Here is a 23,811-nt window from a genome sequence, read left to right as displayed (position 1 = left end):
CTTCCTCGTCGCTTCGGAAGCGTTTTCCGGCCAAGGACTCCTTCAGTTTCGTAAAAAGATGGTAGTCCGATGGTGCTAGATCCGGGCTATACGGTGGGTGGGTCAAAACATCCCAACTAAACTGATTCAAAAGTGCAGTTGTTGAAGCAGCGTTTTTCTGAAACGATCTCATGGATAAGACTTCGGGATATCTCTGGAAAAAGGTTGTGGAGTTCATCTAAAGTTAAACGACGATCATTGCGAATCGCATTTTCAATTTTTGTCGTCAACTCATCCGTGATAAGGGAGGGTCTGCCTCTCCCACTTTCGTCTTCAAGCGAATGTCTTCCTGCCTTAAATTCTCGGACCCATCTCCGCACCATAGATTCACTCATCACACTCTCTCCATATACAGAAACAAGCTGTTTGTGAATATCAACCGATTTAAAATCTTGAGCAAAAAGAAACTGAATGATGCCGCGCAAAACAACTCGAGAAGGAATCGGAATGGAGGTGGCGGGACGCGAAGTGGAGGACTCCATTTTGATAACCTCTCCTGACCGTGTTTCACGAGCTACTGACGCCGAACACCGCTCATTCTATTCGGTAGCTTCCCCTCTTCAATGCTGTGTTGCCAGCTCGCTCATACATCGACCTTACTAAACGTATAATACAAACGGAACTTATTTTCTGGATACCCCTCGTATTAATCAATCACAGTAGAATTCTTAAGATCATAACGTAAGCATTAGCCAATTTAACTGTTATTTCCTTATTATTCACTAAGGCTTCTAAAACCGGTATTCATAATTAGATCTTATATTCAAGACCGTCTTAAGTACGGTCTTAAGAAGTCATGAACTAATCAGAAGGGCGCTACATTAGCGTTTGAAGACGGTCTTGATATAAGAATCGATTATGAATATCGGCCTAAGTATTCGAATATTCAGATATTCAGATATTCGAAATCAATTCCGATTCGATTTAAATTTATGTTCAGAAAAAAAGAAACATCGATGTATTTAATGAATTTTATAATAATATAAGTTATTTTTAAATAAAAAATTGAATTTTGATTCATACTATACATATAATTGAAGAAAAATTAAAAAAACATAAATATAGATTCATACAGAATTATACAAGCACTTAAAATCCAATTAAACCGTTTAACGTGATTTATCCAAATACAAAATATCTTTAAAATTTATATAAAACTAATTTAAGTATTAATAAATGTCTATATGAAGTTTGGAATCGATTTCATATAGTTATTGAGTATAATCAGTCAGAAAATTATCTTTTCGCTCAATGTTTAACATTGCGCTTATGGCGGCCGAGATGCGTTTGCACATCTCTACATCGAAAGCTAATAATAAAACAGATCGATTTCAAAATTTAAGAAAAATTAAAATTTACTATCTGTTTAATTATATTGCCGCAAAGATAATGGTCTCGAATAGTATAGTATTAAAATACTATAATTGAATAAAAAACATAATTTGGCTGTTTTTCAACGATTTATATTCGAGCTTGTAGACAACGTTGCTTTTCGAACGTTAGCAATTCTGCATAAGTTATAACATCGCATAATTTCTTCCAAATAATATGTAATAGAACATTAAAAATAGTCATATGCTTACTACTTCCAAATAATATATAATAGAACATTAAAAATAGTTATATGCGTACTACTGGATATTATAACAAATATTTACCTTCTACTAACCTAGCAAACCACGGGATCACGAATCGAGAGTAAACATGCAACGTTGTCACATCTCTCGGTTTTTTACGCCGATAAAACTAGTGTTTCTGTATTTATTATTATTTTAATTTTATTGAATTCAATTATTAAAAAGAGTGTAATAAAGAGTGTAATAAAAAACAAGTTTTAAATTTTGTGATACACTGATGATCAATCTTTTTATTAAAGATGGCAGCTTGACTAATATTAGATGTACAAATAAGTTTCCGCTGTTTTTAATAAAAAATTAAGCATTTATTGTGAAAAAACGATACATAATGTTTTATTGAAAGTATTGTCCATCGCTAGCCACTACTTTTTCCCATCTTTCTGGTAGCATACGGATACCGCGTTGGAAGAACGCTTCATCTTTTGAGGCCAATTATCGATCCAATTTTTGATATCTTCATATGATGTGAAGTGCTGCTCAGACAGGCTATGTGCCATCGATCGATACGGCGGTTGGGGTAGAACTTCCCAATTGAATGTTTCCATGTAGGTTTTGACCGGCGCCGCAATATGTGGTCGAGCATTATCATGCAGGAGAATAATTTTGTCATGCCTGGAGTAGTAGTGAGCGCGTTTTTCCTTGAGTGCTCGGCTCAATCTCATCAATTATATTCAGTAGAGAGCCCCAGTAACGGTTTCGTTCGGTTTGAGCAACTCATAATACACGACACCAAGCTGATCCCACCAAATACACAACATGAATTTTTTTCTATGAATATTCGGCTTGGCTGTCGATGTTGAAGCATGGCCAGGTGATCCCCATGATTTCCTCTTCTTTGAGTTATCGTAGTGGATCCATTTTTCATCACCAGTGACTATACGATGTAAAAAACCCTTTCGTTTATGCCTGACAAGCAGCATTTCACATATGGAAAATCAGTGTTCAACGTTTGTCGGCTTCAGTTCATATGGAACCCAATTCCCTTGCTTTTGAATCATTCCCAATGATTTCAAACAATGTGAAATTGCTTATTGAGTCGCTCCTAATGTAAGTGCAAGTTCTTTTTGCGTTTGGCACGAATCTTCATTCAATAATGCTTCCAATTCCGCGTCTTCGTACACTTTCGGCCTTCCGCTACGTTCTTTGTCTTCGACGTCAAATTCACCGTTCTTAAATTTTTGAAACCATTCACAACTTCTCTCACTTAAGGCAGCTTCATCATATGGTTCTACAAGCAATCGATGAGCCTCAGCTGCAGATTTCTTCAAATTAAAGAAGTAAATCAAAAGTTCCCGCAAATGATGCTTATTCGGCTCAAAACTCAACATTTTCGCACAAAAAAAAATATATGATGCTGATACAAAATCGCTAGTATTTCAAGATTATGTTGTTGACAGATGTCCAACCTTACGATATAATGTTTTACATCAGACGATTTAAACCTTTGTGGCTTGCTAGTGGCGCCGTCTTTTGTCAAACGGCGGAAACTTATTTGTACACCTAATATAATCGAGTTAGAACCAACTTAAGGGGAAATTCTACTTTGGAGGGTCAAAAAATCGATTTTTTTTACATTTTTTGCATTTATAAAGTGTAAAATGATTTACTTGTAAAATTTTGCAATATTCAAAATTTTAAAGCAGTTTATGACTTGTTGAACTGGATTTTATATCGATCGAAAATCGAGTGAAGTCAACGGTATTACGCATAAAAGTGCAAGAATCGAAAAAAGAAGAGCTCAAATGCAGCAAAATTTGTTCTTCGAACAGAAGGAGAAATTGACTTATAGGCCAGAAATCACTGATTAAATTAAGTTGCAAAATAGTTGCATATTGTTAACAAAAAGTTATCATAAAGTAAAACGCATTTGTTTCAAATTCATGTTTTTCAAACTGACATGTACAGATTCAACTAATCATCTGATTGACATGAAGTTTTTTCCTATGAAAAATAGATAATTTTTATGAGACCATGAACCTAAAAATAAATTTTTCAAAATAATTATTTCTTTGAACAGGTTGAAAGTAAAAAAAAGTTCATGAAAATTGACACTTAATTTCAAATGGCTGCCATTCTGTAAATTTTAAAGTTTTATATATTTAATATATTTTAAATTTAATATATTTTAATAATATAATTATATTGATTCATTCGTTTTAGATAAACTGTCGACAGTCGAGATTTCCCGCCAATTGACCATGTTCGTACTGCACGCTCTAATGCACCCATAAACTACAGCCGCAATTTTTTACATTTCTAAAAATAAAAAATTTTTTATATGTTGAAATATGTTAAAGAATATAATATTAAAAGCATTATTTTGATTTTTTTCCTTTCCTTATGAAAAAAATTGGTAAAGAATACATAAATTTTGAACCTCCCCTCCTTTAAGGCATTTATTTCTATAGATTGTGTTTCTCACATATACATCCTATAAGATTTAATAATGTTTATAAATGTTTAGAACAAACTTTCAATCTTAAAATACAATAGTAATAACAAAGTTGTACAAGATTAATAAGAGAAATATTTGTATTTCACTTTTACACTCAGATTAAATAAGTGTATAATATACGATTTTAATATACACTCAATCCGCACTAATGCATCCAACTGAATTCGTTATAAGTTTGCTACGAATACGGAACCGAATCTGAGAACCGAATCTGGTTTGACTTTTATTAATCGGATCTCAGATTCGAATATCTTAAGAAATTCGAATTTCCGGATAATCCGAATTTGAAGCATCACATTCATTCATAATTTAGATAAACGGATATCCGGATAACTTCAAATACGAATCAATCTTGAAGCTTTATTGCTTACGTTTTGTTGCATTAAGTTTTTTGTGTACTATGGTCCTCAGTTAATAAACAAGGTATAATTTTATTTCCGCTCGATCTTCTTTTGTTAAATATTAATTAATTATAAACAAATAGAGTTCAATGACGAATAAATCACTTGTTCATTATCATTTCCTTAGCTTAGTTAACAATTACCAGCGTGTAATTTCCATTTCGATTTCTTTTTGTTATTATAAATATTTATAATTAATTAAAAACAAAAAGAACTAGATGATTTTTCATTATCATTACCTGAGTTATTAACAAAAATTATTAACAAATACCAGTGTACTACATGGGCTGAAAAGTCCCGGGATTTTTAATTAAAACAAGCATTTTTTGTGCAAAATTATATTTATTCCTCAACATAGTTGCCTTCGAGGGCGATACACTTGGTATAGCGATTTTCCAACATTTCGATGCTTTCTGTAGTACGAAACGTCCAAGCCTTCGAAATACGCCTCGGTTTCCGCGATGACTTCCTCATTCGATGTGAATCTCTTTCCCTGGAGCCACCGCTTGAGGTTTGGGAACAGATAATAGTTGCTGGGGGCCAAGTCTGGAGAATACGGTGGGTAAGCAACCAATTCGAATCGTAATTGGTCCAATTTGATCATCGCTTTCAAGGACGTGTGTGACGGTGCGTTATCGTGATGGTACAGAACTATTTCTTCGCCATATGGGGCCGTTTTTTCTTTATTTCATCGTTCAGTTTGTCCAATAACGCTGCATAATATTCTCCCGTAATTGTTCTTCCCTTTTGCAGGTAATCGAGGAAGACTGCCATGCGCATCTCAAAAAACAGAGGCCATAACCTTCCCGGCCGAGCGTTGGTCTTTTGGCCGCTTTGGTCGGCTTTCGTGGCTTTTCAGCCACTCTGCAGACTGCCTATTGGACTCAGGCGTATGATAATGGACCCACGTTTCATCCATCGTCACAAAACGTCGAAAAAAGTCCGCTCGATTACGCTGCAACAACGCCAAACCGACCGTTGAATCATCAACGCGCTGCTGTTTTTGGTCGATGGTCAGCAAACGCGGCACCCATCGTGCCGATAGCTTTTCCATCTCCAAAACATCGTGCAAAATGTATCCCGCGCATTCTTTTGAGATGCCTACGGCCTCAGTTAACTCGCGCAACTTCACTTTACGATCACTCAAAACGATTCGATGCACTTGCTTTGCGATTTCCGCATTCGTGGCTCTTTTGGCCTTCCAGAGCGAGGTGTGTCTTCAGTGCTTGTACGACCCATTTTAAATTCACTAAATCACCGATAAACTGTTGTTCTCGAAGGAGCAGATGTGGGATAACATTTCTGCAACCATTTCAATGATTGTTCAGAAGTTTTTTCCATCAAAAAACAATGTTTGATCAAGATGCGATATTCCTGTTTTTCCATTTTTTTTACGAAGGCGAAAGTAAGGCCACTTAAACGACTGTAGCTTGTAAACGAATGAACGAAATGTCATGAAACTTCATACATAAACTAGTGACAGATGAATCTCTCGAAATGAATCATGTTCATTTTCTAGTGGCACCACCTATTGAAAAATCCCGGGACTTTTCAGCCCAGGTAGTATAATTTCATTTACCATGCACTGTGCACTGCCAGCGCTTATTGCATTACATTGCATCAATCATACATTAGCGCACTTTCGCGCCGAAACGTGCAACAGTACATCTGGCTGATCGTCAATAACAATAATGACGACGACGATGTATCTTAATTCTATCTATAATATGTGAAAAGTTTCACATCGAGATTTTGCGTCATAATATCTCCGCTCGTAGGGCACGTAAGAAAAAAATAAAAGCACTTTTATTACACAATTTGAGTGGACGCTGCCGATTGAGCGTATATAGAGCCTGATCGGTTTAACCGTTATTGAGATCTAATAATCTCAATCCTCCACAACTCACGATCACGCGTAAATTAGTCACGATAGTGTTGCTGCGCGTATCTTAGCATCGAGACATTACCAGTGTCTCTTAATTAGGTTAAATTAAAGAAACAAGTTGTTATATTAAATAAAATTATAAAAAACTTTCTTTTAACATAATATGTATATACATCAAGTTTGTATAGAACAAAAAGCAATATAAAATAAATGAGGAATTAAGAATAAAATTTTAGTTAATATTTGAAGATATGTTACAACCATAGGCCCTACATATAAATATAGATACTATAGATAGTTAAAATAACTGATACACGTTGATATTAACTGATAGTATCATCTTTGTTGTCAATGTCGTCATATGTAAAGAAAATATGATACCTACAGGTTCTTTCCTTCAAAGAGTGGGAAGAAACATTTTTCGTTCCTGTTCGTTCCCGAATTTTTCCCGGGTTCTTTTCCGGTTCTTTTCCTCCTTCGCAACTCTAATCAAGCTTTTGATAAAAAATCGCAAACACATTCGATTTACAGCTTTCGAAAGATTGAATCTTTACCTTTAATTTGCTTTTTTCTTTGATCGTTGTATGATTTTTTTTACCAAGTTATTCAACATTGAAGTAAAAGGAGTCGTTTTTGTTTTAATATTGAATAACAATACGAAAAAAATCATACAACAGCAAAAAAAGCAAATTAAAGGTGAAGGTTCTCTCTTTTAACGCTGTAAATAAAAATTGTTTGCAATTTTTGCTTCAGGTCTAAGACTTTGTAAATTTTGTAGAAATTTTTAGATTTAACGGATGTTCATTTATATTTCTATAACTTTATATATTGTAAAATCAATCAGATTTAAATACCGATTATTGATCTTGAAACAGAATTGTCACAGACTCGGAATACCGAGAAAAGTCAGGGAAATTGAAATTGATCATAGAAAACCGGGAAAAATTAAAGGAAAATATAAAAGAGACTAAAATTTTGAACTTTACTCACAATTTCCTTAAACTGCTCCTATATTTCAAATAATGTTTATAATTCTTTTAAATATTATATGTGACATTTATACTCGTAATACGTTCAAAATTCGTGTACTTTAAATGATTTTAAAAAAATAATTAAAATTTATATTTTATTTAGTAATTTTATTTGAACACTCTTTTTCGTCATAACTGTATTCTTTTTTTCAATACTAATTTATTTTTTGTTGACTTGAATTTGCCCTCAAAATTGTATAATGCTATTAAGTTCTTATAATTCTACTAAATCTTTTTGCGTTTCTAATAATGTAAGCTAGCTTTCTTACAATCTTTGATTCTAAATGTTAAAATTTTTTACATATTTTATTATGTTAAAATTTTTATATATTCTGTATTGATAATGGAAATCTCTTGTTTTTATTTGAAAAACTTGGAAAAGTCAGAGAATTTTAAAATTCATTTTCTGTGACAACTCTGTTAAAAGCAAAGATTTCAAGCCTTAAAATGCTTTTTTAAAAGTCTTTCTTGTTTCGATAATTTTTGACGAAGTTACACTCTGTTGAATATTACCTGTTTATGGAAGAAATTAAATGATTCTTCAATTTCTTGAGTAGTGTACATGTAAAATATTTGTTTAAAAAATACGAATATATATTTAAGCAACTGTTGCGGTTCCTTGAAGGGGAAGTGGGTTTTCCAAAATGTTACAGATTTTGGACGATTTTACTAAAAGCGTCAAAATTGAATGTTGTAGCAATGTCAATAGTTAATACCTTTATTCCAAGACAAGCGGAAACTCCTATACTCCTCAGAAGAATGCAAGTTGTCGCCATAATGGGTCAAAGTGATAAATTTTTTTCTGAAAAAAAAATCGATAGCAGCAAGTTTGTATTATTGTCTACTGTTTAATTATAATATCACAATAGAAATGTAGTAGCAGTTCTGTAGGAACTGTAGGCGCAGGCGCGGGAGGTACTCGTAAGCGCGGAGTCGGCGATATCAGTGTTTACATAAATATTGATACCTATTTACATAAACATTAATATTATTGATACGTGTCACCATGCATCACGTATCACTAGGATCCTACCGCCGCTGTCGGGACATGTCACGGGCGTGGAGGGAGGATGACGTCATGGACACGGGGGATACTTGTTGGCGAGGGAGGAAGGCGCGAAGGATATTTGCACGCTCGGGAAAAAGGAGGGGAAAGGTCCCAGAATCGATGGCATTAATGTTCAATAATGTTAATGTTTACATACATGTAAAACATTAACATTATTGATACGTGCCGCCATGCATCATGTATCATTGGAATCCTGCCACCGTCACCGCCGCTGCCGCCATGCGCGCTATCTCATATATTTACCTCTCTCGATGCATCGCCATCTTTTCCTATCTCTCTGCATTTTACAAAATCATAACATGACACGGCATGTTCGGATGATGATATCATCAATGTAATTGTGATACAATTGCTACGTTGCCAAATAATATGTATAATATAAAAGTTAAAGATCAAGATACATTGCGACGTTGCCAAGTAGTGCACATAATGATATAAAATGAAAACATCAATTTTAATCCCAGAATTGCATGCGTTTATTTTCGCATCTGTTATTCGTTCTTTTTCTTATGCGGATAGGTACAGGCGTACGTGATTCGCGAAACGGTAAGAGAAGCGCAGACTATTTATATAAACGGAGTGCGATAGCGTTCCATTCGAAGCATAAGATATGATGGATGAGAAGTAAAGACAGTACATATATAGTGATATAAATGAAAAAATTTTTATTCACATTTTATTACATTATTATTTTTCACACGTATTAAAAACTAAAGTTAATAACTTGCAATCGACGAGTTGATGCTTGTCGAATATATCGCTATCGCGTATAGCGTTCTAGGATGCGATATTAGAGAATCGACCATGTACTAGTCTAACTAATCATTCAAGTGTTATATTGACAATATACACCCGTCAAACTCAAATCGTAACGTCGTTTCGATCGTCATCGCGCGTATGGATGAAGAATTGAAATGTACGAGCGTAGCATCGTTCAGTATACAAACTCTGACGATTAGCCGCCCAACATTTATAAAATTTTGTATTCGTTTTGAAGCATCTTGTAAATATTTCATCGCTGCTCTTAGAGACCTCTTTACAATAAGATAGGAAACAAGACCGTTTATATTAAATAACATTACAATCCGAAGCGCCACTACGGTCTAAGTATTAAGATGTTGAACTAATATATATTATTCAAACGAATGAATTAATTTCAGAAATAATAATTACGTGTCGATATGGTTGTCGACATTAACGCAATTAATCTGAAATGTAATAATCCCCCCAAAATTCCCCAAATTAATCTTAAAAAACTGTAATAAACTTATTGCGAAAAAATATTGTCTCGGCCGGGAGTCGAACCCGGATCTCTTGCATTCCGTGCGAGCGTCCTGAGCCTTTAGACTACCGAGACCTGGCGCTTCGGATTGTAATGTTATTTAATATAAACGGTCTTGTTTCCTATCTTATTGTTTATAAACGCGCGCTGAAATAATGCGTTACTCTCGATACATATCGGTTATTGCAAAAAATTATTGCTAAGGTCTCGGTAGTCTAAAGGCTCAGGACGCTCGCACGGAATGCAAGAGATCCGGGTTCGACTCCCGGCCGAGGCAATATTTTTTCGCAATAAGTTTATTACAGTTTTTTAAGATTAATTTGGGAAATTTTGGGGGGATTATTACATTTCAGATTAATTGCGTTAATGTCGACAACCATATCGACACGTAATTATTATTTCTGAAATTAATTCATTCGTTTGAATAATATATATATTAGTTCAACATCTTAATACTTAGACCGTAGTGGCGCTTCGGATTGTAGACCTCTTTACATTTCGAAAGACAACGACAGTTCCTGTTCGCGATAATCTCCCAGAGATATCTCCACGTAACTCGGTGAACCAACGTTGATTCCAATTTCCAAAAACTTGTAGCCCATAGCCGTCAGGTCGTGCCGTCTGCTAAATACATCGCGCGATGCTCCATGTTGTGTACGTATGTAATGTTTAAAAACGTGTATTTCATTTTTTGGTGTATAGAACGTTGAAACTTACGTGTTACTACAGTCCTTCGTACGATGCACTACTCCCTTTGGCAAAGTACATTCTTGAACCGTTCGTAAAAGCGGGTATTGCAAGATTGATTGCATAATCTTGACATATATGGTAATACTTCTAAAAAGGGAGTAACCTCTCCTCCTCTTTTTAAGAATTGCAAACGTGTCGTGACACGTTTTATCGCGGCTTTCTATGTATTTTTTTTTTGTTCACAAATGTATCAATATTTATATGTATACTTTATGGCTTATATTTTGATGACATTGATGACTTTGATGATTTTTTCCCAATATCTAGCTTTTTCTCTCGATGGTGAGGGACTTAGTGGACTTGAAGGGACGGTATTCCTTTGGCTCGATTGATTTTCGATATATATATTATTTTTTTTTTATTCCCACCTGTAACTGAAAATTACGATTGAATGAAAAAAGTTTCATACACTACGTGTGTGTATATATATATATATATACTACTTATACACTGTCAGATCGATGACGCGACGTATGTAAGAGAAGCACCAATGTTCAGACATACACCGCGGAAATCAAAGCATCACCTCTCACGCCTTCTAAAAATTAAACTTTAAATGAGTGTAACTTCTACAAAAATGGCCAAAATGAAACGTTTAAAGTATTTTGCAACATAAAATCTCTACTTTTGAAATTTGTACTTAAAATGATATTTAAGGATCTACATGATTACAAAAGAAAATAAGTCAAAATTTTTTGAGACAGTTTCATGCCGTAAATGAGAAGTGGGACACAAATACAATTCACATCTTTCAAAAACGTGAATCTTCATCTTTAATTTGTTTTTTTACTGACCTCTGTAGGATTTTTTTTACTTAGTTATTAAACATTGAAGTAAAAATGGTTTCTTTTGACTTTGACTGCTCATAACAGACGAACGTACAGCATTCATTAAGAAACTGAAAAAAAGTTTAAAGTTTCCTCTTTAAGATACTTTTATCATTGTTTAGACATATAATCTTTTTATGTAAAAACTTTAATGAAAGATGAAGTTACAAACTGAAACAATTATCCGTTTCTATTCAACTCGATCTATTCCGGTTTAAAAGATAGAGAAATCTTATGATGTTAATGTAGTTATACACTTTAGAGTCTACTGATTTGAAACCAAAACAATTGTGATATTTTTAAACTAATGTTCTTCATGTTCAAAGTTACAATTTTGAAAACGGCATTCGCTGTACTGAATGTACTAATCTTAATATTGCATCACCACATTAGCGTTATCCGAAGCGTATATAGAGGTTGCACAGATTTACGCTTCTTGGCGTGCGCGCGTGTGTGCGTGCGTGGGAGTGGGAGTAGCCATGGGTGTGTATATGTGTGAATAAAGAATAAATTTTTAATAATTTAATCATTTAATAATTTAAAAATTTTTGTAGAAGTTATACTCATTTAAAGTTTATCAATTTTTCGAAGGCGGTGAGAAGTGATGCTTTAATTTCCGCGGGTAATGTATACATATATATATATAGTATGGCAAAAATTATATCACCTTTTGGTTTTTTAAGCATAATTTTTTTTAAACTATATAGATCTCTATCAAATTGTAATACGTTTTAATAATAGATATAGTTTACTAAACAAATAAATTTTCATCAAATAAAAACAACAACTTGTGAAAAAGTAATTTTATTTAATAACTCTAAAATATGTCAAATTTCATAATAAATTTTTAATTATCATAACGAAAATAAATGTCTCCAAACCGAACAAAAAATTCATAATTAAGATTGTACAACTCTAATATTTTGTAGCAAAACTCTTGGCATCGATTACAGCTTGGCAGCATCTGGGCATGGAATCAATAAGTGCGTCAATTGTGAACTGAGAGATCTTCCACTCTGCCTTCAATTGGGCGAATTTTTCGGTCGTATTTGTAGCTCGCTTACTGACTAAACGTCTCTTCGAGTTCATCCCACAACGGTTCGATGATATTTAGGTCGGGCGATTTGCTTGGCCACTTTAGAATTACTCTATGCTGCCGAAACCACTTCCACACTTTAGTCGCGCGATGGATCATTGTCTTGCTGATATAAAGCCACGACCAAGGAAATGCTTTGCGTACGGAAGCATCACATTCTCGAGGATGTCTATGTATACTTTTTGATCCATTTTGCCGTCGATCCTATGAAGGAGACCCATTCCCTTTGCAGAGAAAGCACCCCACCATGACCGAACCACCTTCGTATTTCATTGTAGGAAGTTGGTACTTGGGATCGAAGCGCTTGCCTTTAGGACGACGAATCCATGTTATTCCATCAGTATTAAATAACAAAAACTTACTTTCGTCGCTCCAAACGACAGAGGACCACTGCTGAGGTGTCCAATTAAAATGAGCTTTCGCCCATTGCATTCGCACCTTCCGGTTCTTGGAAATAAATGGCTTCTTTACGATCGTCGTCCATGTAGTCCTGCGACCTGCAGACGATAACGTATGATTCGTATAGTTAGACCAGACTCACCAAAAATTAATATTTCTTTGACAATATCTGATGCCGTGAAACGTTTGCTGCGGGATATGCGGAAGATATTGCGATCAATGACAGAAAAAGTACAACGCGGTCGTCCGTTTCTTCTTCTTGACATAATCTCCCTGGGCCTTCCAATGCTTCAGCAATTTGGTTACCGCCGATTCAGAAATGCCAAACTGTTATGCGAGCTCTTCGTGCGTTCCTTATTTGCGGCCTTCTATGATAGCATTCTGCTGTCGCTCGTCTATATCTCGAGCATCATGGGTTTTTGCCATAATGTGAAACACTAAATTTACTGCCAAAATTAGGTTAAGACTGTAAGAACAATGGCTGCGACATGAAAAACAAAGAAAACACAAAAGTGCGATTTTGCCAAAATCAATAAAAAATTCAAAAATCATGGCATAACATTGTCAAATTTCATTACACTTCATGTACAAAGTGCATCTACCATCAGGTATCTACTGTAAAATTTTGAGCGTATTTGATACTCTTTGACGAAAGTTATACTCAAAAAACCAAAATAGTGATATAATTTTTGCTGGTACTGTACATAAATACATACGTACGTACATACATACGTACATACATACATTCATACATGCTTACATACATACATGCCTATTACAAAAGAAGGAAAAAAAGAAATATGTAATAAATGCGTTAACGTATTTTAAAAAAATTCTTTTACAACCACCAATTATATATTTTCAATACATTTTGTAACGCGCAGTTCTTACTACTATGCGATGTGGACAACATGTCCACATCGTATAGTATTAGTAACATCTAGATTAATTAAATATTCCATGTTATATAAACTGCATCCAAGATCTCGATGTACATTCGTTCTCACTCATCGTCCAGAAACAAGTTCTGCAGCTACGTTCGTTCCTTGCAAGCCTTGACGTATACGATAGCATTATCTTCAAAAACGTCGTGATGAGATTTCCTTCACGATAAATTTCTTGTTAATGATGAATCCTTACAGATCCACGAGCGTTGGCATGAACATGTTGTCGAGAAGAAGAATACTGCAATCGATTGCAACATATCGTAGATTTTATATTGTATCGGAGGATGCATTTAAATGATTTTGCGCATAACGTTAAGTCAACGGATTATAATGGACGCGATCGTGTATGATGAGCAATAAGCTGTAATATTTGCAGGCACGTTCTCCTTACATTCAAATCTAATCGTATCCACGGTGCCACTTTTAACCAATTCGTTCTGTCGAGAGCAATTGATAATCACGAACGGATCATTATGTACAAAAATCGTAAAGGTGATATTCGACTCGAAATACTCGTATCCGTAGTAGCCCTTGCAGAAACGCGAATACAAGTTGTACACAATCGCACACCTGTTTTTATCAAAATCCAGATTCAAGTCATCGTACGGATGACATTCCGAGTTCAGATAGAGTTTTGCATTAAGTTTTGGTTAAGTTGCAGTCTTCGAATCGATTTATATCCTCAGACATAACGTTTTTCCGATCTGTTTGCAGAGCGAAGATCACGTAGCACGGCTTTTCGAGCTGAGTAGCTGTCTTGATGGCCCATGAATGTTTGGTCGAGCAAGAGCGAAAACTCTTACAGATCCCACGAAAAGTGTTGAGATATCGTCCGCTCTCCACAGTAGCATCGACTCGTTTATTTATCTCGCTCAATAACACGTGTGGCATTCGCCATTGTACTTTGAATAATTCGAGCGTCGGTTCTATCGCCGGATCTCCCGTCAAACCATTATTATCGTTGCGCGCTCGTATCAAAATCGTGACGAGCATTGATCACCACGCGTTTGTAATCTACGCAGAATCCAAACTATATGTAGAGCAATACACAAAAATTAAAGTATCCGACCGCAATAGTCTGTGCATCTCAGACAGTATTCCGCAGAATCACGCTTCTGTCGGACGACACTATTACATAATTTTTGAGGGTGCTAATTATGATCACATTTCTGTTACGATCAATCTCCACACCGTTAAGTATTGAATCTCATTGAATATAAATGCAACGCAATTATTTCCCAATACCACGTTAGCATCCATTTTGTTTTTCGTCAGTTTTCTCTCGACATATAGAAAGCTTTCGTACAGTGTGTACAGATCCTGTTGCTGTGTAGGCATTCTTATCTCGTCACAGTACACGTTGTGTTGGCGAATGGGTTGTACGTGTAAGTCTCAAACTTGACGATGCGATCGTCGAATATCGGTTCATCCTTAATGTTTAGGATATCAGTCATTTTAAATGTTGCGCACCAAGAATACCATTAACTTAAAAAATGTAACGTTCGACGCGCTGAACTTCTTGATGTAGCTAGATGAGCGAATGTTATCAAGCTATGATGTCATCGACCTTGTAAAGAATGCGTCCAGCACGAACATCTCGCGCTCGCGTTATCACTGTCGCCGTCATACGTATTATCTAATGGCGATCTCTTTTCTTCAAAAATCAAGCAATCGTCCATTCTGGTCAACAACGCGTATCATTAGATCCATAATGCTCCGTATAATTGGATGAACGTATATGATCTGCGCCGGCCGTTTCGATATATTATATTCCAGTTACCCGGTACGCTCAGTGAAAATTCGTGTAGCATGTGCACGCTTTTGCCATTGTTGTACGCGCCCACGATCATGTTACACTCTACGCAAATAATGTTTACGTTCATTATGTTGATCGACACGTCCGATTCGTATCATCTTCGCGGCTGCTGTATACGCTTCGACGAGAATCCCATCCAATGTTATTGGGCTTGCCAAAGTTTATTCTGTAGGCACATCTAATCTTGCATCTTATGTTGTAGTTTGCGCGGAACGTTATCCTTCCATCATCGGTATTCTCCATCGTCATTGTTATTCCTGTTGTTGTTGTTGTTGTCGCTGTGCGCTACATCACCGGCATCAGGCGCGTCGCGACGCAAACATTTTTGTAAAATCGCACGATTAAAACATTCATTTATATCTCGCATTTCGTACGAATTCTTGGGAATTGTAATTTCCGCGTCGTTTTTGACGAAATAAAATTTGTTGTTCAATTTGTTCACATTCGATATCGTATGATATGTCTCAAAAATCGTCAGACCGAACTCGTAATCGCCTTCAAATCTATAGCAGGAAAATAATTTGCCGCGAGAACGGTGCTCTTCCCGCTCAGCGGGAAGTGTCAGCAACATGCCAAAAAAAAGCATTCGATTAATATTCAGACTTCACGACATCTCGTCGAGCTTTTTAAATTCACGCGCGTCGACCGTTTGTAGAAACCGCAGACACATCTATCCGCAGAAGCTCTTATCGTATGTGTGATTGTTCTCTTCGTCGTAATAATCGTTCCCGAAATATCGCACCAATTCCTTGGGTAGTCGAAGATTGCCAAAACTATCAAAGTACACGACGCAGTTGTTCCTTTTCGCGTATGCTACCCAATGAGTACCGGCCACCTCGCATTGTCCAGATTCACGATATCGCTTTCGTTTCGGCATGACGAGTACGTTGCTGCAAGTTACAATAATGAATGACATAACGCTGTTTATCATATAGTATCGCTAGAAGTTTAGCCTCACGCTTTCCGGGCGGCTTATCGTGCGTCAGGCAGAAAGATAGTGCGGTTGTGCAGACGGATACTCGAGATCAACCTCAAGAATATGGCGGTCAAAAATATAATGCTTGCGCTCGCATCAAAATTCGCAGCGTCTTTGGCTTATCAAAAGTTAGCGCAGAGCAGCAGTTGACACATCGCCTATCCGTACAAATTATTTACGTCATAGTACATTAAATGCGACGATGATTTCGACGTATCGTACGAACGCATGTACTTATTAGCCTGCGCGTATCTGTCTGAACATTTACTGATGCCACCGCGTATACCGCGTTCGATGAACATGACCATATCGATGTCGGTGAACAACTCAAATCTTACGCGCGTACGTTTCACCACAGCGTCTCACGTGAAACCTGATAAGATTTAATAATGCGCGGGATCGAAATTGTAACTCGCGACACAACTTTCACGGAAATTTTCGAAAATGTCGGCTAATAACAAGACATTGGTTTTCTATTATAGATCACTATACTCATGCCGTAAGTTTGAATAGAGAATCACCATACGTTCGCCGCGTGAGTGTCTTCGCTCTCGGATACGGTATCGCCCGTCAATGAACTCAAAAATAGTTAACACAGTGGTAGCCTGCAATTTTTTGACGCTATCAACGTACTCGTACAGAAAGACGCTTTTATATGTGAGAAGATTGAAATCCTCCTCGGTGAGTTTGCAAAATTCTGACCGTGTAATTTTTCGTTTTTCTTTATCGAGATACGACGCCAATTTATCGAGGCTCGTACTTAGGAACTAATCGAAGATACAAATCGATGAACCTTAATTTTATGCAATTTTTCTGAAATTTATTTTCATTTTTGTCTTTGGTACTATCGACATGTTTAGTGAATGAAATGTAATTTTCTTTCGTTATTGGAAGAAGATTTATATGTCCATCGTACGGTTACAATTTCTTTAATTATAAAATGTGCGTTGTAGCCCGATAAATTGTGAAATACAACTGGAATATACAACAAATATAATTACAATATACGTATAAGTATAAATACAATTATAATTTACGTTACAATTTGCATGCGCTGGACCACAGTATCTACCGGTGAGATGACAATGATTGCGTACTCGCGTGTCGTCCGGCGTGAACAGTTTCTTGTAAATGTGACAACGCGTGGCGTTACGGTACGCCTCCCATTGTTTTTTCGGCAATGTTACCATAGTCATGTTAACGAATAAGATATTCTTCATGCGATACGCCAAGTCTTGGAGTTGTCGCACGAACCACGCAACACAATCCTTATTGCGACGCAATCGATACGACGATATGCGTCGTTATGCGAACATCGCATGTAGTATCCTATACTAATCACTTTGTACTGTTGACATGCGTATGACGACGCGTTTTCCTTGTTGGGTTCCGTCTTCTGCAGTAGGGGAAATCGGGGCAACATGAGTCATCAATTGTTTAATATAATCTAGAATGTTGAATTAATACTGCTAGTACAATATGACTGTTACTTCGTTGCTCATTTATCTAGGTGGCAGTGATTAAATTTCGTTATATCGAAAAGCATCTATCATTAATAGTTTTTGTGATGCAAAAGTAACTTTTTAACCGCATAAAAACGTTTTAATATTATTTTTGTAATAAAAAATACATGTATGAAAATAAGGTACAAGTTTTTGCGCCTTTTCTCAACTTACTACGTTACAACTAATAATCTAACATTTATTTTTGTAGTTTTCTATTAAATTATATAATTATATGTATATTGGGATACCATGGGTCATACATTAAATATTCATGATGAAACGGGACAATATAGAAAATATATTAAAAGGACAGTTTATACTTCTAAGCAATTAATTTTATTTTATCGTAATATATTTTTTATCTTATATTAATGATTATTTTTCATTTGTTTTCTTATAACTTTCTATTTCATTATTCAATAATTATTAGTTATAATTATACTTTATTGTATTAGTGATTATGCTAAGAATATATAAGTTAATTTGAAATACTTTTTAACTTTCATCACCGTTATTTCTTGCATAATCCTATCATTTTGAGTGTGACCCATGATACCCTGGGCATGAGGCACCATGAGTCATTTCTTAAAAAATGTTTTCATTTTTTACTTAAAAACTAATAAATATATACTAAATGTACTTATCAAATTTGAAATATACATTGCACTTTAATTATTTTTAAAAAATGATACAAAAATTGTTATATTTAGATGCACTTTTAAAAGTTCGAATTTTTGTGACTCATGGTGCCCTGATCTCCCCTACGCACTCCAGGTCGGCGTAGACAATGAATGGCACTCGTTTCTTATTGCAGTGATTCCGAAACTCGAGCCACTTATCGTCCTCGTTCGGCAATTGGATAGCGCAGTCATTCATTTTGCTGCAATCCACTGCGTATGACTGTAATTTTTCGCCCATATTGAAGTAATGAAGACATCTGAAAAAACAAAAATTATTACTATTATTATTATTATTTTAAGAAAATTATATTTTTTTCATGTGTATTTACCGATTGCAAAAAATTTTTTGTACTCCATTGTAGTGATCTCATGAGACGGAATAGATTCTTGATCCACACAAAATGGCCGACACCGTTACTGTAAGGATAATTTTGCAGATACAGCATGTTCACGTGTTTCTCCTTCTTGTCACCAGTGAACTAAAATTATAAAGACATCTGACAAAAACAAAAATTATTATTACTATTATTATTGTAATTTCAAAAAAATTATAATTTTTTCATGTGTACTTATCGATTACAAAAAATTTTTTTGTGCTCCATTCTCTGATGAATTGTGATCTCACGAGACGTGATAAATTTTTTTATTCACGCAAAGTGGCTAAGACTGTTGTTACAAGAATCTTGCATGTACAGTACGTTGACGTGCTTCTCCTTTTCCTTCTTGTCTCCTGTGAATCGTGAGAGGAAAGATCTGTTTATTCTCGATGTCGTATATATTGATTGACACGTCAAATGTTCAAATCTGAAAATGTCTTTTAAAGTCATTGGAAACTCAATGTTCGTGAGATTCAACACTGTCTTGTAATACGAATGATTCTCAATTCACATTTCTTTCTGCGGGGTATAGAATGGAGACGACCGACCACACAAAGCACGCATTGTCAGTCGAACATTGATCACCACTCGTTTCATTGCTATTTCCGTACTTCGATATGGCATCCCGCATACATAGGATATAGTTTGTTTATGTTGATAATTAAATTCAATATAGGTTACAATCCCCACTCACTGTCGCGTTGCTGGAACTCTTCGAGCGACGTCAACATGGGCTCGATGACGTGCCGCTCGTACCACTCGCGCAAATCGGTGCATCGATATATCTAATCTATCTTGTTCTAATATATCTATCGTGTTCTTTGTGTTTATGCTCTTGATGGTTCGTTTATCGTTCGTAAACTCACCGTTGAATGCAGAGTTTACTTTTACACTACCGTGTCTTTCTACAGCGTCTCGCACTCGCTCGAACATTACATTGCTAAAGTCTTCTGAAAACTGCCACGGCTCGATGTAGTTCGCGTTGACCATCGCACTGGTAAGAACATGATTCTCGAACGCGGCATCGATCTCTCGCCAGATGAAAGGTCTTTCGTTGCTACTCGCGTACTCGCCACCAACGTGCATGAACCGTGCACCAATTGTGTTTTTGCACCCACGAATCGCGCAATCTTCGCTACCGATTGTCTGTGTCCAACGGCGAAACGCAGACGCTTGGCGACAAAGTTCTTCGAACTGATCGATGCACTCGTCGCAACCACGCAAAACACTTCACCAGAGTAGCAATCTGGCCGCACTGCTCGAACAGTTCACGTTCTATTCACTCATGGTTTTCTATGTTTTTTTCACAGTCTTTAAATCTTATACGGAGCACTTAATAGTTTTTCAATGTATGCAGAGTGGGCACATGCTGCACGGGAATATAAAGTACATCGGCTTTTCACAATTACAGCACGACTACCTGCTGTCCATTGTAGTATATTGAAAGAACAATCTTTGTGCTTCCTGATGAGGTACGTTCCTTCAATGCCAATGTTCGACAAATCAATCATACATAATGCACATACGACTAAAATACCATCCGCTGTATCCATTGTATAATAACAGCAGATTATGCAGTGTTTAGTACAAATGTTCAACGCACGGCATTCCCGAAGACTGCACAAATTTCTCTGCGTGAACCGTGTTGTATTCGTTCAAATTACTAACACCTCCAGTATTATCGAATTGTTGATATTGACTTCTTTGTTGGACGATTCTTGGTCCTTTATGTCCTCAAATTCTACTTACATTGCACTTACTTTAAACAACTTGTCTGTATTTACACCGTTCATGTCCTCGACGTTTGCGCGATAGTCAGCCATACTTTTTTACGTTACTCTTATTGCGACGGATTCAGTAAACCTTTCCAAGACCTTTCCTTTGCCAAGGCACCAACTAAGGTGCCACGTTACAACCCGTTATATATTTCATTTGCGACTTCTTTGTCCCTTTCTCTAACTCCTATTGAGTCGTAGTATCGATGACGTGTCATTGTTTTTCCTAGAAAAAATATCATTGTCAATGTGGTCTAGAAAACTCAGCTGTAATGGCGGCGACGACCACTACTGATACTATCGATCCCGTGTGAGATCGGCGGCGGTTGTGATGACGACAGCGACGGCAGGGCCCCAATGATACGTGACGCATGGCGGCATGTATCAATAATATTGATGTTTATGTAAACATATATCAATGTTTATGTAAACATCGAAACCGTGAACAGGGGACCTTTTCCGCGCGGCCCCCTCTCTTCTCCAACATCTACCCCCCGCGCTTATCCCCGTGACGTCATCCCCGCAACGCGTACGCCACCTGCTTGTTGCTGTATTCATGATCCCCCATCCTCTCCCCTCTCCCCGGCATTCCCAGCGCCTACGACTACCCCTCGCACTCGCGCCCCCCTCGCCTACAGATAGTCCAGAACCGTTACTATGTCCTTACTTATCACTTGTCGAGAAATATTTCTCGATACCTTGTGGATGGTTACTAAGTAGTCGTACTTACTCGAACATCAACAATTTTACATAATAAGAAAATTATACGGGTAGATACGGCTACCTTTGTAATCATCTAAATGACATGGGAATATTTCTTAACAATTGATATCAAAATTAAATAGTAGACAAAAAATTTACTTTTATCGCTATTTTTTTTTCAATAGAACTTTATCACTTTGATCCAGTATGGCGACCCTTTATATCTTTCTGAGAGGTATAGAAATTTCTACCCGTCTTGGAATAAGGGTTAACTATCGATTGCAACAACAATCAACTTTAACGTTTTCAGTGAAAATACTTAAAATCTACAGTATTTTGGAAAGCCCACTTCCCTTTCAAGGATCGTCTTTATATATATTTCATTTTTTAATGTTTTACATGAAATAAAAGATTAGCCACTTCCCATACTTGTCGAAATGAGTAATAAAATTACAGTGGCCTCCTGGTCTAAAACAGTATATGCAGTTACACGCGTTTATTCTTATATTCTCACGAAATAAAAAAAAAATAGACGAGAAATGACGCTAATGTTTCACGTCAGAAATATTTGCTTATGTATATTGCATATGAAATTAGAAATAAAGTTCTATCCCGACATACGAAGCGTGCTTACGTGAAAACTCTGATTTTTTTGGTAAATAATTAATCTATGTTTTCAGAATACGGCGAACGGATTGTCATACGCCAATGTTCCACTCCATATCATGACGAAATTGACGTCATCGATGGCCAATGCGGCAATTCCATGACACAACCAGGACGTGATGTAATCGAATCTTGCCACATCTGCAGCAGCGATTTATGCAATTCCGCAACGACCATCTCCGCGATGAGATTGCTTTACACCACCGTCATAATATTTCTTGCCTATACTTTTCACCAGTCGAAATATTTTCTTTAACTTTATAATAATCTGTAGTTGATAAAAGATAAGAGAAAGAAGAGCAATCTGAGCGATATCTACGAATTAATGTTAGGCTCGTCTAATTTGAGCTCCGGAGTCAAAACGCAAAGCCGTAAAAAATCAACATAAAAAAATTCAATATAAATAAGATTTAGAGACTATAAAATGTTGATAAGCGTCACTCGGATCAACACTTTACAATCCCTAAAATCTTATCCACATGAGTGAATTTTTTTGCGTCAATGGCTTTGCGTTTTGGTTCTGAAGCTCAAATTGGACAGGCTTGCTTAATGTTATAAATCTATGACTAACAAACTTTCACTGCGTGAAACAAACGTGTTGTTTCCCGACTCAATGGTGATTCGAAAAATGTATAAAAAGTGCGGCTAAAAAAAGCCTCGGATAATTTTTTCCTATTTCAAGAGCAATTCAATATTGCAAAACGAAAATTACAAACGAGAAAGCACACAAACTTTATATTAATTCAATCGAATTGCTGTAAGTACAAAATAAAAGACTTAACATAATTATGTGTAGACTCGATTTTTCTTTCAAAAATGTTTTAAAATTAACGAGCTATAAGTTTGAATTATATAATGGATAATTGAAATAACTCAACCTTATGTACTATTTCTGCGCACTCGATAAATCGTTGCATGTAATAAATATGCCATATATTATAGAACGATTTGGATCCAGCATCTTTAAATTTCATTTTCATTATTGATTTTACGCTTGATATTTCGTTTTAAGATATTTCGATGTTTTTTTTTATTATTCTTTATTTTTTTTTTGCCATAAGAATACTTTAAGTAAATAATAGTAAATTATTAGAGAGAGCTTATCAGATATCCGTCCAGTGTAGTAATTAAAATAATGGATAAATTTTTCTCAAAGAATTAGCGGTGTTAACAGACATTTACTATATTAGGGTTATAAAAAGAAAATGTTTTTTTTTTAAATATAATTTTGTACTTTTTCTCTTTAAACATATTTTTAATGTTCTGAACTTGTTTTAAATAGTATAAAGCCCATTCTACAAAAGTGTAAACGTAGTTGTAAGTGGTTGTATAAGTTGTAAGAATTGATCAACTACACTCGAATTTGAGGAAAATATTCGACTAATTTTTATGACTACAACAATATTATATCCAAACCCGAAGATTCTTTATCTCATAGAAAACGAAAATTAGGAGGAGACAAGGAAGGACGTAACTCATATCATTCTCTTGTGAGC

General features: G+C 35.8%; 1 protein-coding gene across 2 annotated transcripts in view; it reads left to right on the top strand.

Annotated features, from left to right (window-relative positions):
• LOC105148814 (uncharacterized) overlaps positions 1 to 23,101 on the top strand; it is a 116,136-nt gene extending 93,035 nt beyond the window's left edge. The window contains exon 3 of one of the 2 annotated variants that reach the window (XM_087407253.1): positions 22,330 to 23,101. In XM_087407253.1, coding sequence (XP_087263379.1) covers positions 22,330 to 22,571 — 242 coding nt within the window. In that variant the 3' untranslated portion in view covers positions 22,572 to 23,101. Of the gene's footprint in view, positions 1 to 3,836; positions 13,420 to 22,329 lie in introns of those variants that run through there. The other variant, XM_087407254.1, reaches the window with a different exon arrangement.
• Positions 23,102 to 23,811: the final 710 nt, after the last annotated feature.

The sequence above is a fragment of the Acromyrmex echinatior genome, chromosome 6 (genome assembly GCF_024713525.1).
Source record: "Acromyrmex echinatior isolate Ae372 chromosome 6, ASM2471352v2, whole genome shotgun sequence".
Taxonomy (NCBI): domain Eukaryota; kingdom Metazoa; phylum Arthropoda; class Insecta; order Hymenoptera; family Formicidae; genus Acromyrmex; species Acromyrmex echinatior.
This window is presented reverse-complemented; position numbering and strand designations above follow the sequence as displayed.